This window comes from Crotalus tigris, unplaced genomic scaffold (genome assembly GCF_016545835.1).
Source record: "Crotalus tigris isolate CLP2741 ecotype Arizona unplaced genomic scaffold, ASM1654583v1 scf7180000021220.622782, whole genome shotgun sequence".
Taxonomy (NCBI): Eukaryota; Metazoa; Chordata; class Lepidosauria; order Squamata; family Viperidae; genus Crotalus; species Crotalus tigris.
In genome coordinates this window covers 424,575-442,186 of record NW_024098407.1, presented here as the reverse complement: position 1 = coordinate 442,186, position 17,612 = coordinate 424,575, and the positions used below count along the sequence as shown (strand labels likewise).

The window sequence follows — 17,612 nt, the reverse complement described above, 5'->3', positions numbered from 1 at the left end:
TCAGAGAGCACCAAAGACCCCACAGTCCTTCCTTCCTTCCTTCCTTCCTTCCTTCCTTCCTTCCTTCCTTCCTTCCTTCCTTCCTTCCTTCCTTCCTTCCCTCCCTCCCTCCCTCCCTCCCTCCCTCCCTCCCTCCCTCCTCCTCTTCTCCTCCTCCCTTCTAGCACCGATGATGTTACCTAGCTGGGTCATCAAATATCTGCAAGAAAATAACCAAGCTCAGAGAGAGCCAAGGACCCCACAGTTCAATCCTGAGCTTCTAATCAGTATTTTTTAAATTTATATGCTCCCAGCTTGCTACGAATTGACATGAAGCAGCTTATAACTAAGTAAAAGCAATAAGATAAAAACATCAACTATTAAAATTAAAAACACTGACATTAAAATTGACTTAAAAGTAACAAAAGCGGCAAGGAAGACAGCAAGATGCACGCAGGTATTCTTTGAAAAATTGATGTCCTGTTATTATACTCCTTATAGTTTCCTTTTTCTGCCTTTTTGGGGGGTACGAGGCTCACCAAAAGACACCCTGGAAGCCACAGCACACAACGCATTAGCTCTGAAATCTCCACCGGAAAGACTTGGATTCCAGATCCCTCCGCAGCAAGGCATAAAGCCAGCAACCGAAGCGGGGTTGGGGGCTTTATTTGGGACGCTTTTATCGTTTCTAAAATACGTTTTATCTTTTTCACGGTCTTGAAACTGTTAAGCCGCCCAGAGTCTTGACCCAGGTGGGCGGCTACAGAAATAGAATTAATGGACAGATCAATGAATGAATGAATAAATAAATAAAACGTGTCCCGGCAGCCCAAGTGCCCCACTTAGTGGGCCTGTCAACACAACCACACAGACACAACTAGAGACCTGGCAGCAAAAAGCAAGGAGGGGGTTTTGTGCTTGGAGGGCATCAGGGGAGGGGGGAGGGAGGGAGGGGTGGCAGCCGAGCCTCCAAGTCACAGACCACACACCCCCATCACATCCATTACACACACAGACACACACACACACAAACACATACGCAGAGGAGAAAAGGGTCACAGTTGGGGTGTCTTCTGTTAAGGGAGACCACACACCCCCATTACACCCCCATTACATACAAACACACATACACATACACACACACACACACACACACACACACACACACACACACACACACGAGAAAAGGCTCACAGTCAGGATGCCTCCTGTTAAGGGAGACCACACACCCCCATTACACCCCCATTACACACACACACACACACACACACACACACACACAGAGAGAAAAGGCTCACAGTCGGGGTGTCTCCTGTTAAGGGAGACCACACACCCCCATTACCCCCATTACACACACACACACACACAGACACACACACACACACACACACACACACACACACACACGAGAAAAGGCTCACAGTCGGGGTGTCTCCTGTTAAGGGAGACCACACACCCCCATTACATACAAACACACACACACACACACACACACACACACACACACACACACACGAAAGAAAAGGCTCACAGTCGGGGTGCCCCCTGTTAAGGGCAGTCCCACCTGGGCAGGGGCGAAAGAAGTGGCCAAAGGGGAGGGGGAGGGGGATGCCGGACCCCAAAGGGCAGAAATTGGGGGTCTTTTTGCCCCCCAAAAGCAGAATTGCTCCCCCAAAGGAGAAATGATCCCCAAAACAGGATTCCTGCTCCCCCCCCTTGAGCAGCCCCCCAAAATCAAGAAGCCCCCCCATAGGAAGGGCAGCCAAAGCATCGTTGGGGGGTGGAAGAGGAGGAGGAAAAGAGCCCCCCACCCACCCTGGTGCCCCCTCTTCTTCCGAGGGGGGTACGGGGAGGGGGACGGCGAGGGGGGGCGGCAAACCCGCATCTTGCACAGCCGCGTTCGCACGACACGCTTAACCCGGACACGGGATGGACACGGGGACTACGTACACACGTACACACACATCCCCATCCTCCAGGTTCCCCCCCCCTCCAAAGCAGAGGCCTACCTGCTCCGCCGTCCCACCTGGCAGGGCCGTCGTGAGAGGGCAAGGCCGGCGGCTCGCAGGGGCGCCGAGGGGGCCGCTCCCCACCGGCGGGGGCTGCCGGCCGTCGCGGGGACGCGGCTCGGGGTCCAGTCGGGGCCTACCCGAGGTCGAGCTGGGCCTCTCCTCGGGCCGCGGCCGGAGCGGAGGCAGCGGCGACGGCGAGCGCGGGCCCGGAACTACGCCTCCCGGCAGGCCCCGCGCGCCCAGCAACTGGCCTCCCGCGCTGGCCGAGAGGAGAGACTACGCTTCCCGGCGGCCCTCGCGCGGCGAGCTCTCTCTCTCTCTCTCTCTCTCTCTCTCTCTTTTTTTTTTTTTTTCCCTTCCCGCTTCCGAACGCGGCTGTATTGCTGTTGCCTAGGCGACGCCCCGCCCCCGCGTTCCAATCCGGGCGCCGGGCGAGGATGGTGGGTCCGCGCGCGCGGCTCGGGGGGCGCCTGCAAGGCGGGGCGCGGGGGGGGGCGGGGGGGGCAGGCTGGAAAGGTGGGGAAAAAGACCCGCTGCAGATTGCACTCCTGCTTCTATCATCCCCAGCCACGGCCCAGAAGGGAGGAGGGCGCGCTTCCCGGGACGGGCGGTGCGGCTTTGAAGAGGGGCGCGCCGCTCTGCGCCGGATCCCGAAGCAGCCCCGGACTTGCAGCCGTGCAAGGTGGCTCCTGTTTTGCACGCTTCTCCGCCTGCGCCAGGGGCCCCGATCCCCCGCGAGCACAAGAGCGGGAGTGGGTTTGTGGCCACTCTCTGCGCCCGATCCAGCGATCCGAGCACAGGGGCAGAGCAGCGCAGCCTGGGCTTCCCAATGCGCGACCCTCTGGAATCGCTGGACCACGATTACCAGCATCCACAGCTGGCTTGTGAATCCCCCAGAGCAGAGGTAGGCAACCTTGGCTCTTTTATGACTCGTGGACTTCAACTCCCAGAATTCCTGAGCCAGCTATGCTGGCTCAGGGATTCTGGGAGTTGAAGTCCACGAGTCATAAAAGAGCCAAGGTTGCCTACCCCTTCCCCAGAGAGACCCTACACACCACACACACACACACACACACACACACACACACACACACACACACACACACACACACACACACACACCAGGCTTGGACTCCGACATCCTCTTGCGCGTGGGTCCTGCCCCACTTGCAGCCACTCACAAAAACCCCGGAGTTAATTGAACTCGGCCCAAATCTCTTGAAGCTCCCCCCCCCCCCGTCAACCTGCCATTTAGGCTAACAGAATAACAGAGTTGGAAGGGACCTTGGAGATCATCCAGTCCAACCCCATGTTCGGGGCAGGAGATGCCATACCCTTTCAGATAAATGGTTATCCAATCTCTTCTTTAAAAAAAATCTAACTTCATGAGTCGGGCTGTTCCACAGCTCAATAACTCTCACAACCCCAAAAAAATTCCTCCTGGTTTTTAGAATGGATCTCCCATTCTAAAGCTTCCGCTTGTTGGTTCTTTAAGCTTTAGCTGCTAGGGAGAATAGATCTATTCCCTCTTCCCCTTCGTGTATTTTCTACCCTCTTCCTTTGGCCTGCACATGGCACTGAAGGAGGGGAGAGGCCACCATGCCCGGAATCCCTGTCAGCAGGGCCAGGGGGAGTTATAGGAGCTCACATGCTGGTGGGGCATGATGGAAGTTGGAGTCTAGTTGTGGATTGCAATGGATCCCCTGCCCTTCCTGGTGTTTGAGGTTCTTGGTACTCTGTAAGGTGGGTTCTTGCACACATTTAACTTCCCAACTAAGTGACATCTCCAAAGCTAGAAGGGGGGAGGAGGAGGAGGAGAAGAGGAGGAGGAGGAAGAGGAGGAGAGGAGGAGGAGGAAGAAGAGGAGGAGGAGGAGGAGGAAGAAAAAACTGGGGTCCTTGATGCTCTGAGCTTGGGGGTTTTCTTGCAGACCCATCCAGGTCACCATTATTGCTAAAAGGGAGCATGGATCTTTCCTGCAGCCTATACCCAGATAAGCAGGGATTAACACCAGACAAATAACAAACCAGAAAGCAGTATCCCAGTGAAGGAAGATCCAAGCGGAAAACCACAACCCCACCAACACTGACGGGTCAAGCTATTGTATGTCAACAGAGATCAAACCCCACACTCCCTCACATGGATGACGGTACCTAGTTGGGTCATGAAACATCTGCAAGAAAATCACCAAACTCGGAGAGCACCAAAGACTCCACTGTTGTCGTCATCCTCCTCCTCCTCCCTTCAAACCCCATTCTCTTCTAGCCTGGATGATGTTACCTAGGCGGGCCGTGAAACATCTTGGAGCAAACAGACAAGCTCAAAGAGCAGCAACTTCAAACCTGGGCTACACACATTTTCTCCTATCGGTGTTAATTCTGTTTTTCGTTTCTCCTCCAGGCAAGCTCCGCACTTTCCTTTCCCAGGTGGGTAATTTCTTCACTCACCCGGCCCCCCAGAGGTTTGCAGAGCTGCAAGAAGCGGCCGTCCATTATTTTTAATCTCTCTTCTGCATCTCCTACATCTCACCCTGCTTCTGACGCTCCCTGAGCCTCTGCCCCCTTGCAAGCAGAGCCCTGAGCCTCTGCCCCCTTGCAAGCAGAGCCCGAGGGCGTCTCTTTCCGGGGATAGGATGAGTGCCAGCTTTGGGGTAAGAGCAAGGATCAAGGCTAGGCACCAAGTGGGAGCAATTGCCTCCCAAAACAATATTGCAATTTAAGCTGAACAGATGACAGGAAAGGGAGGGGAGAGGGATGAGGGCTGTTGGGGGGGGCATCTGGAGAAAACCATGATTCGCATTCAGATCTACAGAATATAGCTACCGTGTTTCCCCCAAAATAAGACCCAAGCGGAAAATAAGACCTAGCGTGATTTTTCAGGATGCTCGTAATATAAACCCCACCCAAAAATTAAGCCCCAGTTAAGATCATCAGCCAGAAGGAAACATTTAGTACCGTATTTTCCCCAAAATAATACCTAACCCAAGGGTCTTCAAACTTGGCCCTTTGATGACTTGTGGACTTCAACTCCCAGAATTCCCCAGCCAGCCATGAGTTAGGGTTAAGATTGACTGGGGAATTCTGGGAGTTGAAGTCCACAAGTCATCAAAGGGCCAAGTTTGAAGAGTCCTGGACTTCAACTCCCAGAATTCCTCAGCTAGGCACACTGGCTGAAGAATTCTGGGAGCTGAAGTCCACAAGCCATCAAAGGGCCAAGTTGGAAGAGCCCTGGACTTCAACTCCCAGAATTCCTCAGCCAGGCATACCAGGCCACACCTCTTGAGGCATGCCCGGGATCTGCTCCAACCCTTTTGGTGGTTTATCACTTTCCTAAATTGGTGCCATCCGTCAGGCACACCTGTTCAACAGCTGGCACTGCTCCTGGCTGTTGGCTCAACACGCCAGACATCCTTTGCACAAGACACGGGTCATGTCCGCCCCACACGCACCGATGTACTGTGGCTCGTTTGACCTTCCATGGTGATTTGTCCATTATGGTTTATAGAGTCATGCTGGAACGGGGCTGTCCACAGCAGGCAGTCAGAAAAGTCAAGATGGCCACAGCAGGTTTCGTGCAATGCACATTTTCACTTCCATAGCCCCATCTCTTCCCCGGAGCTTGGCCATTCTCTGGGTCGCCCCCTCCTTCCCTCCTTCCCTCCCCCCAGCCGGAATCCCCTTCCCCAAAGTGGGACGTGTGGACAGGGTCCTGCAGAAGCGAGCCCAGCAACCTGCCTGCCTCAGCCATGTGTGAATCTCTGGGCGTGTGACGTTGTGTTTTGCCAGCACAGCTGGAAAGACCTGCGTGCACTGGAATTACACCAAGGCCTCCCTCCAGGCGCCACCGCTGGACTTCTCCTTCCGAGGCATCAGCTTCATGCAAGGTACAAACGAGTCCCCCAGCCTGGGGCTGTTTTTATTTCTGGGTTTTGATATTTGATATTCGAAGCTGCCAACGATGTTGCAGGCAGGAGACGCTTGTAGAGAAAGTCCATGTGCCGTTGTTGGGGCTCAAACTCGGAGTTGTTACAGCCAGCTTGGTCCAGCGCAGCGGTCTGCAACCGTGACCACTTTAAGACTTGTGGACTTCAGCTCCCAGAATTCCTCAGCCAGCATAGAACAGCATAGCTGGCTGAGGAATTCTGGGAGCAGAAGTCCACAAGTCTTAAAGTGGTCAAGGTTGCAAAACCCCTGATCTAGCGGTTCAGGCAGCAGGCTAGAAACCAGAAGACGGTGAGTCCCACCTTCTCCAGCTGTGTGACTTTGGGCCAATCACCAGGAGATGGAGAGTTCTAGTCCCGCCTCAGCCATGAAAGACGGCTGGGTGACTTTGGGCCAATCACCAGGAGATGGGGAGTTCTAGTCCCGCCTCAGCCATGAAAGACAGCTGGGTGACTAGGCCAATCACCAGGAAACAGAATTCTAATCCTGGCTTAGCCATTCAAGGTCGCTGGGGGAGTTTGGGCCAATCACCAGGAGATGGAGAGTTCTAATCCCGCCTTAGCCACAAAAGCCGACTGGTGCCTTTGGGCCAGTGACCAGGAGACGGGGAGTTCTAGTCCTGCCTTATGCATGAAAGCTAGCTGGGTGACTTTGGGCCAATCACCAGGAGACAGTGAGTTCTAGTCCCGCCTTAGCCATTAAAGATAGTTGGGTGACTAGACCAATCATCAGGAGACAGAGAATTCTAGTCCCGCCTCAGCCATGAAAGCCAGCTGGGTGCCTTTGGGCCAATCGCCAGGAGACGGTGAGTTCTAGTCCTGCTTTAGGGATGAAAACCGACTGGGTGACTTTGGGCCGATCCCTTCCTCTCAGCCCCCCCCTCCAGGGTGGTGGTTATGGGGAAAAGAGGAAGACGACCATATGTTTTGAGATGTTTGCTGTCTTGAGTTATTTGTAGAAATAAAGGTTTTTAAATTTTATATTATATTTATATACATATTTATATGTTATGTGTGCGTGTAAATAAATCAATAAAATTAAAAGCAAAAAAAAATCCACTGCTATTTTGCCAAATGAGAAGATCCTTGTGTGTCTCTCTCGAAACAAGGGATAATCAACCCAAGGATGTTTTGTTTTTCAATAGGCGACTTTCTTTTTTTTTTTTTTTCCCCCTTTGGAAACATTTTGCTTCTCATCCAAAAACTCCAGAACTGAAGAAACGTCTTGGAGGAGAAATCAAACATTTTCAAAGAAAAAAAACAAGAAAGTCCAGTTGCCTTTTGGGGCTGGAGAAAAAAAAGCATCTTTGGGACAGCTGTGACCGAGAATGATGGAGAATCTTCCTTGAGCTTGAGTGGCTGCCAAGTGATTTAAGTCAACCCCATCGGAATAATGAAAGTCCGGGGAGATCCTGAGCTAGCTGCCTTGCTAATCCAATCTCTCGTCTGTCATGTGCTCCTTTAACTTTATATTTTTGCTTCTTTATTAAATTTATGTGCCTCCCATCTCATTATCAAGCAACCTAGAACTGAGGAGAAACTTCCTGACAGTTAGAACAATTAACCAGTGGAACCACCTGCCTCCAGAAGCGGTGAATGCTCCAACACTGGGAGTTTTTAAGAAGAGACTGGACAGCCACTTGTCTGAAATGGTATAGAGCAGAGGTAGGCAACCTTGGCTTTTTTATGACTCGTGGACTTCAACTCCCAGAATTCCTGAGTAAGCATAGCTGTCTCAGGAATTCTGGGAGTTGAAGTCCATGAGTCATAAAAGAGCCGAGGTTGCCTACCCCTGGTCTAGGGTTTCCTGCCTGAGCAGGGGGTTGGACTAGATGACCTCCAAGGTCCCTTCCAAGTCTGTTATTCTCCTCCTCCTGCTCCAGAAGACATTGGTATAGGGTTTCCTCCCTGAGCAGAGGGTTGGACTAGATGATCTCCAAGGTCCCTTCCAACTTTATTATTATCATTATAACTTTTTAAGGATGATTGCTTTTTTTTGACCTGCTCTATACTGTCTTGTGAGATGGGCGGTTATATAAATTTGATAAATAAATAAAATACATAGATGGAGTGGGGAGGGGGGAATCCAGAGGGCTCTTTGGATGCCCTCCCAGCTTCATCACTCCATTCCAAGCAAAGCACCTTTTGAGTGAGACGAAGAATTTCTCACTTTCTAAGGATCTCCCCAGCCGAGCAGGCGGATTCCCCCGAAGGACTCCGTGCAAACCCTTGACTCAAAACGTGGCCTGCACATCGGTGGCTTTAGCGCCCTGTCCCCTTTTCCATGCCCCAGACCAGTGGTGGCGAACCTATGGCACGGGTGCCAGAGGCGGCACTCAGAGCCCTCTCTGTGGGCACGCGCACCGTCGCCCCAGTCCTGGGCCTTCAGCTGGGTTTTATAAAACCTTTTTGCTTTAGGCCTCCAACGCCGTGTACAAAAAAAAAAAAAAGGTTCAATCAATTTCAACTTCTCGTGGGAAAAAAAAGATCTTGCAAAGTTGGAATTGATTGATTGAACATTTTAGTCCCACCCAGTCTGCCGTTACCACCACAACCACGCCCACCCAATGGGACACGCCCATCCAATTGGCCACACCCACCCAATGGGACACACCTACCCGGCACCCAACGATGCATAAGTGGGTTTTGGGTTGCAGTTTGGGCACTTGGTCTCTAAAAGGTTTGCCATCACTGATATAGGGTTACCTGCCTGGGTAGGGGGTTGGACTAGATGACCTCCAAGGTCCCTTCCAACTGTTATTCTGTTCCAGTGGTTGGCGAACTTATGGCATGGGTGCCAGAGGCAGCACTCAGAGCCCTCTCTGTGGGCACGCGCGCCGTCGCCCCCAGTCCTGGGCCTTCAGCTGGGTTTTATAAAACCTTTTCGCTTTAGGCCTCTGAAACCATGTGCAAAAAAAAAAAAAAGGTTCAATCAGTCAATTTCAACTTCTCGCGGAGGGGGGGGGGGAGATCTTGCAAAGTTGGAATTGATTGATTGAACTTTTTAGTCCCACCCAGTCTGCTGTTACCACCACAGCCACGCCCACCCAATGGGTCACAGCCACTCAGCACAGGACAATGCATAAGTGGGTTTTGGGTTGCAGTTTGGGCACTCGGTCTCTAAAAGGTTCGCCATCACTGCCCCTGGCTATCTTTCTGCACAGCTGCAGGGATGGTGCTCCCTATCACAACCCTGTGATCAACACCCATCTTTTTTTTTTTTTTTGACACGCAAACACACCCCTTCCTGAGAATGAGACCTCTGAATCCCTGGGACCCCTAAACCCCCCCCCCCCGGTCTATATGGAGAGGGAGGGTTAGTTAGACTTGCAATAGGAGAATTTTCCAGGTCCTTTTTCTGAGCTGGGATACCACAAGCGAATAAGACAGAAATAAGAGAATAACATGTTAATAATTTAATAATAAGCTTCTGCTCTGAACTTCTGAATGGAAGTTTCTGGATGAGAGGTGAAATGTTTTCAAGGAAAAAAAAAACCCAAGAAAGCTAACTTTTGGGAAACTGTGACCCTGGATGATAAAGAATCTCCGTAGGCTTCTAGCCTAGCAGTGGGGAGTGCATTCTGCACATGCTCCAGAGCTGTGGGTCCTGTGCAGGCAGCATCAGCTGCCGGACGATGCCCAGTGGCTACTGGCACAGCAAGCGCCTCCCTCTGCCCTCTTTGCTTCCCCCCCCCAGACCTGCTGACGGAGGAGCCTCGTCCAGGCCTCAGACCAATCCGGCGCTCGGAGGGGGGCCGCCTGCTGACCCAGGCCCTGCGGCTGAACAACAACACCCTGAGCGACCTGACGGACTTCCCAGACATCATGGAGAAGCTGCTGGAGTATCCCCTGGACATCTACTGGATTGACCTCTCCTTCAACGACCTGCCCACCATCGACCCGGTATGTGAACCCGCCACTGGCCGGCCCTTGTAAACTGATGTCTGTGTGGATTGGATTGGATTGGATTGGAATGGAATGGAACAGAATAGAATAGAATAGAAAATATGGAGTGGAATTGAACAGAACAGAACAGACAATAGAACAGAATAGAATTACAGAATGGAATAAGAATGGAATTGAATAAGAATGGAATGGAATAGAATAGAATAGAATAGAATAGAATAGAATAGAATAGAATAGAATAGAATAGAATAGAATAGAATAGAATAGAATAGAATAGAATAGAATAGAATTACACAATGGAATAAGAATAGAATAGAGTAGAATAGAATTACAGAATAGAATAGAATAATAGAATAGAATAGAATAGAATAGAATAGAATAGAATATAATTACACAATGGAATAAGAATAGAATAGAGTAGAATAGAATTACAGAATAGAATAGAATAATAGAATAGAATAGAATAGAATAGAATAGAATAGAATAGAATTACACAATGGAATAAGAATAGAATAGAGTAGAATAGAATTACAGAATAGAATAGAATAGAATAGAATAGAATAGAATAGAATAGAATAGAACAGGACTTTGTCTCTTTAATTGTACACTAATCAGCATATATTACAATGAAACTTTGTGGCATTCAGCTGTCAAAAAAATACCATTCTGGGAGTTGAAGTCCACAAGTCATAAAAGGGCCAAGTTTGAAGACCCCTATTTTATATTATATTGTACATATATATTATGCTATATACTACTTTGTAAAACAGGTAGTCCTCAACTTACAATCACAACTGAGCCCAAAAGTTCTGTACTTGTGAGAGATTTGTTACGTGAGTTTTAATAATAATAATAAAGTTGGAAGGGACCTTGGAGGTCATCTAGTCCAACCCCCTGCTCAGGCAGGAAACCCTATACCAGTGATGGCGAACCTTTTAGAGACCGAGTGCCCCAAAACTGGCCCCGCCCCCACTCCACCCCCTGCCCCATCCCTGCTCTGCCCCCCCATCCCCCGCCCCGCCTGCCTGCAGGGTCACTAACTGCCTCCAGGGCCCGCCGATCACCCAGGCAGCCCAGCAGTGCTATGGCGGCCATGCCCTCTGCCCGCGCCCTGCAGCATCAACTGCATAATGGGGTGTGAGGGCAGAGTTTTCTCTACGCTGCCTGGCTGCCCTGTCCTTGGCTGCGCTGCTCTGGGTGGGCCACACTCAGGGGCGACTTTCCTTCAGGGGGGGCTACTGGAGAGGAGGGGGTCGCAGGGAGAGGCAAGGCTGGGGCAATGGCACGTGTTCCCACAGAGAGGGCTCCGAGTTCTGCCTCGGGCACCCGTGCCATAGGTTCGCCACCACTGCCCTACACCATTTCAGACAAATGGCTGTCCAGTCTCTTCTTAAAAGCTTCCAGTGTTGGAGCATTCCCCGCTTCTGAAGGCAGGTAGTTCCACTGGTTAATTGTTCTCACTGCCAGGAAGTTTCTCCTTAGTTCCAGGTTGCTTCTCTCCTTGGTTAGTTTCCATCTGTTGCTTCTCGTCCTGCCTTCAGGCGCTTTGGAGAATAGCTTGACTCCCTCTTCTTTGGGGTAGCCCCTGAGATACTGGAAGACTATCATGTCCCCCCTCGTCCTTCTCTTCATTAAACCAGACATACCCAATTCCAGCAACCGTTCCTTATATGCTTTAGCCTCCAGTCCCCTAATCTTTGTTGCTCTTCTCTGCACTCTTTCTAGAGTCTCAGCATCTTTTTTACATCGCGGTGACCAAAACTGGATGCAGGATTCCAAGTGTATGAACTGTTATATGTTATGAAATAATACGTATTATATTACCATATCATAGTATAACAATAATGTCTGTGATGAATAACGTCTGTAAAAATAATGTCTGTGTATATTAACCCCTATATTGGGGCTGTCATATTATTGCTTATCTTTCTTACGTTCTTTACTTCCTCCTTTCATTGGGATGATGATGGTGATGGTTCTGTTGCTTTGCATACACCCAGAGAGCTTCTATACTGGAGACAAATACCTTGGGTGTCTAATCATGCTTGACCAAAATAAAATATTCAGTTCAGTTAAACATAGCTGGGTTCTTCCACAAAGCACAGGCATAAACCCACCCCAGAGGAGATGTGGGGGTGGGAGGGCAGAGAGGGACCAGATGCCCAGCACTGGTTTATGAGCGTCCTAAATACCACCCTTAACAGCCAGGGGCAGGGACAGGTGGTCCAGCCTGGGAAATCAACCTGCAAGGCGTCACCAGGCCCTTCCCTGCTGCTCAGAGAAGCCACTAAGGAGAAACCAAGCCATAAAAATAAACACACACACACACCCTGTTATTCTTGCACTTCTTCCCAGGTACTGACCACTTACTACAACCTCCGGAATCTGAACCTTCATGGCAACAGCATCCAGCACCTGTCTGAAGTGGACAAGCTGGCCATCTTGCCTCACCTGCGCAGCCTGACTCTCCACGGAAACCCTCTTGAGGAGGAAAAGGGCTACAGGTAAGCCCTGGAGGTTTGGAAGCTTTGCCCTGGGCTAGAACACCTGAAGGAGAGTTGCAAGGACTGGGAATGTCCAGCCCAGGGGTAGGTAGGCAACCTTGGCCCCTTCATGACTTGTGGACTTCAACTCCCAGAATTCCTGAGCCAGCATGGGGGAAACTTTGGCCCCTTCATGACTCGTGGACTTCAACTCCCAGAATTCCTGAGCCAGCATGGGGGAGCTACAGCCCCTTCATGACTTGAGGACTTCAAATCCCAGAATTCCTCAGCCAGCATGGGGAAACTATAGTCCCTTCATGACTTGTGGACTCCAACTCCCAGAATTCCTGAGCCAGCATGGGGAACTGTAGCCTCTTCATGACTCGTGGACTTCAACTCCCAGAATTCCTGAGCCAGCATGGGGGAACTATGGCCCCTTCTTGACTCGTGGACTTCAACTCCCAGAATTCCTGAGCCAGCATGGGGGAACTATGGCCCCTTCATGACTTGTGGACTCCAACTCCCAGAATTCCTCAGCCAGCATGGGGGAACTATGGCCCCTTCATGACTTGTGGACTTCAACTCCCAGAATTCCTCAGCCAGCATGGCTCAGCTTGGAAACCTCTCCCTTTCCCCTCAGCATGGCTGGCTCAGGAATTCTGGGTGTTGAAATCCACCAGTCATAAAAGAGCCAAGATGGCCTCCCCCTGGGCGAGCCTAACTAAGAGAAGGAATAGGGGTGACCTGATAGCAGGCTTCTGATATATGAGGGTGCTCCATCACTGGAGGCTTTAAAGAAAAGACTGGACAGTCACCTGCCTGAAAGGGTGTAGGCCGGACTCATGCTTGAGCAGGGGGTTGGACTAGAAGACCTCCAAGGTCCCTTCCAGCTCTATTTTGATTGATTGATTGATACATTCATTTATTCATTCATGATTCATTTATTCATTTATTGGATGATTGAGGGGCTGCCCCCAAGAAGAGTGGGAGTCAAGCTATTCTCCAAAGCCCCTGAAGAAGGCAGGACAAGAAGCAATGGATGGAAACTAACCAAGGAGAGAAGCAACCTGGAACTAAGGAGAAACTTCCTGACAGTGAGAACAATTAGCCAGTGGAACCACCTGCCTCCAGAAGCGGTGAATGCTCCAACACTGGAAGTTTTTGAGAAGAGACTGGACAGCCATTTGTCCGAAATGGTATAGGGTTTCCTGCCTGAGCAGGGGGTTGGACTAGATGACCTCCAAGGTCCCTTCCCACCGTTATTCTGGATTTGAAATGGGTGTTCTCCAGACCCCACCAGCTTTGCATTAACACACCTAAATTCTATTCTTGAATCCGCCCACTCTTTCTGTCTCAATGGATCAACACGTCCCTCTCGTGGGGGTCTTCCAGGGCCAAAAGCATGCTTCCTTTTGCATTGGATTGACCCCCAGTCCCCAATCACAAAATTACATGTTGTTCTCCCATGGAATCCTTTGGCCCAGGGGTCTTCCAACTTGGCCCTTTGAGGACTTGTGGACTTCGACTCCCAGAATTCCTCAGCCAGGCACGCGTGCCTGGCTGAGGAATTCTGGGAGTCGAAGTCCACAAATCCTCAAAGGGCCAAGTTGGAAGACCCCTGCTTTGGCCCATCTTCCTGGGAAGATTTCCTGATCCGCTTTCATTCTCCGCAGCAGGTTCTGCCAGACAAAAACCCAGCTTACATTGGCAGCGCCACGTTGAGTTCCTATTAAATCAGGACAAATCGTTGCCAATATTAGTTATGTAGAAAGCAGGCCTTCCTTCCTTCCTTCCTAAGACACTGGAAAGAAACCACTCCAATTTCGTAAGTCTTGCAAGAACACAAGGTTGCACAACGCCGTACATAAGACACTGTGATTGGAGCGATGACTCATTGCGTCAATTACGATTTCTCCTACTACCTCTGATTGACACAGGCAAAATTAACCCTAAATAGTTTAGGAGATCCCGAATTATGCTCTCGTTCAATTGTCTATTGGTGCCCCCGTTGCCCTCACACTCTCTCTTCTTCCATCCTGGCTGGTCTCCAAGATCCATCGACTCTCTGGATGGAGCTGGTTCCACGACTTGCAGGAAGTCCAACTGGGTGGGTCAGTTCCTTCAACCTCTTCTTGGCTCTTTTTGAACCTGTGCCAACCGACTAGAGAAACTGCTCTTTCATTTGTTTCGTGAGGAGGAGGATGAAACACACCTCTGAGCTTATATCCTTGTGTAGTTGGAAGGATTCCTTGAGAAAAAATAATAATAGAAGTGGCAGGGACCTTGGGGGTCTTCTAGTCCATCCCCCTGCTCAGGCAGGAAACCCTACACCATTTCAGACAAATGGCTGTCCAGTCTCTTCTTAAAAACGCCCAGTGTTAGAGCATTCACCGCTTCTGGAGGCAGGTGGTTCCACTGGTTAGTTGTTCTCACTGTCAGGAAGTTTCTCCTTAGTTCCAGGTTGCTTCTCTCCTTGGTGAGTTTCCATCCGTTGCTTCTTGTCCTGCCTTCGCGCGCTTTGGAGAATAGCTTGACTCCCTCTTCTTTGGGGCAGCCCCTGAGATACTGGAAGACTGCTATCCTGTCCACCCTCGTCCTTCTCTTCGTTAAACTAGACATACCCAATTCCAGCAACCGTTCCTCGTATGTTTTAGCCTCCAGTCCCCTAATCATCTTTGTTGCTCTTCTCTGCACTCTTTCTAGAGTCTCAGCATCTTTTTTACATCGTGGTGACCAAAACTGGATGCCGTATTCCAAGTGTGGCCTTACCAAGGTCTTGTAAAGTGGTATTACATTACATTCACGTGATCTTGCATCTCATATGGTTGGAAGGATTCCTTGAGACAGAGTCACAGAACTGGAAGGGGCCTTGGAGGTCATCTAGTCCAACCCCCTGCTGGAGCAGGAGACCCTAGACCAGAGGTCTTCAAACTTGGCCCTTTGATGACTTGTGGACTTCGACTCCCAGAATTCCTCAGCCAGGCACGTGTGCCTGGCTGAGGAATTCTAGGAGTCGAAGTCCACAAGTCATCAAAGGGCCAAGTTGGAAGACCCCTGTGTTAGACCATTTCAGATAAGTAGCTATCCAGTCTCTTCTTAGGACGTTATCTACAGGTAGTCCTCAACTTACGACCACAATTGAGCCCAAAATTTCTGTTGCTAAGTGAGACAGTTGTTGATTTTGCCCTATCTTACGACCTTCCTTGCCCTCGTTGCTCAGCCAATCACTGCAGCTGTTAAGCTAGAATGCAACGGAATGGAACAGAATTCTCTATGGGCCAAGCGAGATCAGACACACAAGGAATTTGTCTCCGGTACAGCAGTTCTCCGTGTACATACAAGGAACAGTGATAATCATGATCATATATGCTTGTCAAGTGAATCTGGGTTCCCCCCTGACCTTGCTGGTCAGGTGGTCTTAAAAGGGGATCACATCACACACACACACACACACACACCAGCATTGCAACCATCGTAAATATGAGGCAGTCGTCAAGAGTCTGAATGTTGATCATGTGAGTCTGGGGGACGCTGAAGAGGTTGTGTGAAAAACGGTCATAGCTCACTCTTTCAGTGCCGTTGTAACTTCAAGTGGTCACTAAATGAACTGTTGTAAATCAAGGACTAGCAGTAATGGGTTAGCCTAGGGCCAGGGTAGGCAACCTTGGCTCTTTTATGACTGGTGGACTTCAACTCCCAGAATTCCTGAGCCAGCCATGCTGAGGGGAAAGGGAGAGGCTTCCAAGCTGAGCCAGGCTGGCTCAGGAATTCTGGGAGTTGAAGTCCACAGGTCATGAAGGGACCATAGTTTCCCCATGCTGGTTGAGGAATTCTGGGAGTTGAAGTCCACGAGTCATGAGGGGGCCATAGTTCCTCCGTGCTGGCTGAGGAATTCTGGGAGTTGAAGTCCACGAGTCATGAAGGGGCCATAGTTTCCCCCATGCTGGCTGAGGAATTCTGGGAGTTGAAGTCCACGAGTCATAAAAGAGCCCAGGTTGCCTACCTCTGGGTTAGCCTCTTTCCCACCCCCAGAGAAGGCACTGTGGCCCTCCCTACCTTGGGCACCTTAAAGGAGCAGCCCTCAATGGCGGAGCATGTTCAGCCCTTGGAGGGAAGGGCGGAGGGTCCAGCCCAGCGAAGGCCTGACCGCCTCTCCTTGCCCCCTCCCTTCCTAGGAGCTACGTCCTGTCCACCTTGCCCCAGCTGAAGTCCTTCGATTTCAGCGGCGTCACCAAACTGGACCGCAGCACCGCAGCCGTCTGGCGGCGCATGAACATCAAGCCGAAGGTGATCCGGAAGAAACGGGAGCGCTACTGACGGCCAAGCTGCTTCCTGAGGAATAAAGCTTTAGAGTAGCTTCACCTGGTGAATTATGGGGAGGGGGGCGCACGAGAGTCAGGGGTGCACAGACATGGGGGAGGCAAGATCAAGAGCCTCGGCTTCTCCCAGAATTCATATGGGGGGGGGGGTCAAAGAGCCTCTGTGACCTGTTGCCTAGACAGGCTGCGCTACCCCTGTAACTTCCTACAGCTGAGGAACTGGGGCTTGGCAACCCAAAATATCTGGAGAGGTGTTTCCATGCGTAAGAAATCTTCCAAATGAATCTGGTGCTTTTAGCAAGGTGCGAATGAAGAGTGGGAGAGGTTTGGCTAAGGCAGGGAAAGTAAGACACACCGCCAGGAGAGGATCTCTGTAGCTCAGGATCCCTGGTGCTCTCTGAGCTGGGAGGTTTTCTTGCAGATGTTTCATGTCCCAACTAGGGAACATCTTCAGTGCTAGAAGGGAGGGAGGTAGAAGGGAGGGAGGGAGGGAGGGAGGGAGGGAGGGAAGGAAGGAAGGAAGGAAAGAAGGAAGGAAGGAAGACAGACAGACTGCGGGGTCCTGGATGCTCTGAGCTTGGTGGGTTTTCTTGCAGACATTTCATGGCCCAACTAGGGAACATCATCAGTGCTGGAAGGGAGGAGGAGGAGGAGAAGGACAGTGGGGTCCTTGCTTGTCTCTGAGCTGGGTGATTTTCTTGCAGACGTTTCACAACCCAACTAGGGAACATCATCAGTGCTAGAAGGGAGGAGGAAGAGGACCCACAAAGGCACACAAGGCTGCTGTGTCCTCTAGGTCCAACATTGTAGAATAGGAAAAGAACCTGCAAGGAGCTTCTAACTCTACCATAATGTTGCCTCTGTAATCCAGAAGCCAAAACCTCCCATTGGACATGTTCCACTCCACTTGAGGGGGACGTGCGCTCAGGCTGGATGGCCTCAAGGCACCCTTCAGTGAACATTGATCCTTCCC

At 50.7% G+C, this 17,612-nt stretch overlaps 2 protein-coding genes across 5 annotated transcripts in view; one reads left to right on the top strand and one right to left on the bottom strand.

Moving 5' to 3' along the window:
- Positions 1-2,238, bottom strand: part of NUMA1 (nuclear mitotic apparatus protein 1) — an 83,343-nt gene extending 81,105 nt beyond the window's left edge. Inside the window, 1 exon segment of the mRNA XM_039369780.1 lies at positions 1,989-2,238. The gene's annotated coding sequence lies outside the window, so the exon portion shown is untranslated.
- Positions 2,239-2,335: 97 nt separating this feature from the next.
- LOC120320228 (leucine-rich repeat-containing protein 51-like) lies at positions 2,336-16,681 on the top strand. 4 transcript variants are annotated; one of them, XM_039369776.1, is made up of 6 exons: positions 2,336-2,431; positions 4,392-4,417; positions 5,777-5,874; positions 9,629-9,834; positions 12,193-12,341; positions 16,496-16,681. In XM_039369776.1, exons 1-6 carry the CDS (start codon positions 2,429-2,431, stop codon positions 16,635-16,637), a joined length of 624 nt encoding a protein of 207 aa, XP_039225710.1. In that variant the 5' UTR covers positions 2,336-2,428; the 3' UTR covers positions 16,638-16,681. The 4 variants fall into 4 exon arrangements, with proteins under 4 accessions (XP_039225710.1, XP_039225711.1, XP_039225713.1 ...); XM_039369777.1 differs by lacking the exon at positions 2,336-2,431 and adding an exon at positions 2,559-2,673; XM_039369779.1 differs by lacking the exons at positions 2,336-2,431; positions 4,392-4,417 and adding an exon at positions 4,465-4,641 and having other exon boundaries at positions 5,782-5,874.
- Positions 16,682-17,612: the final 931 nt, after the last annotated feature.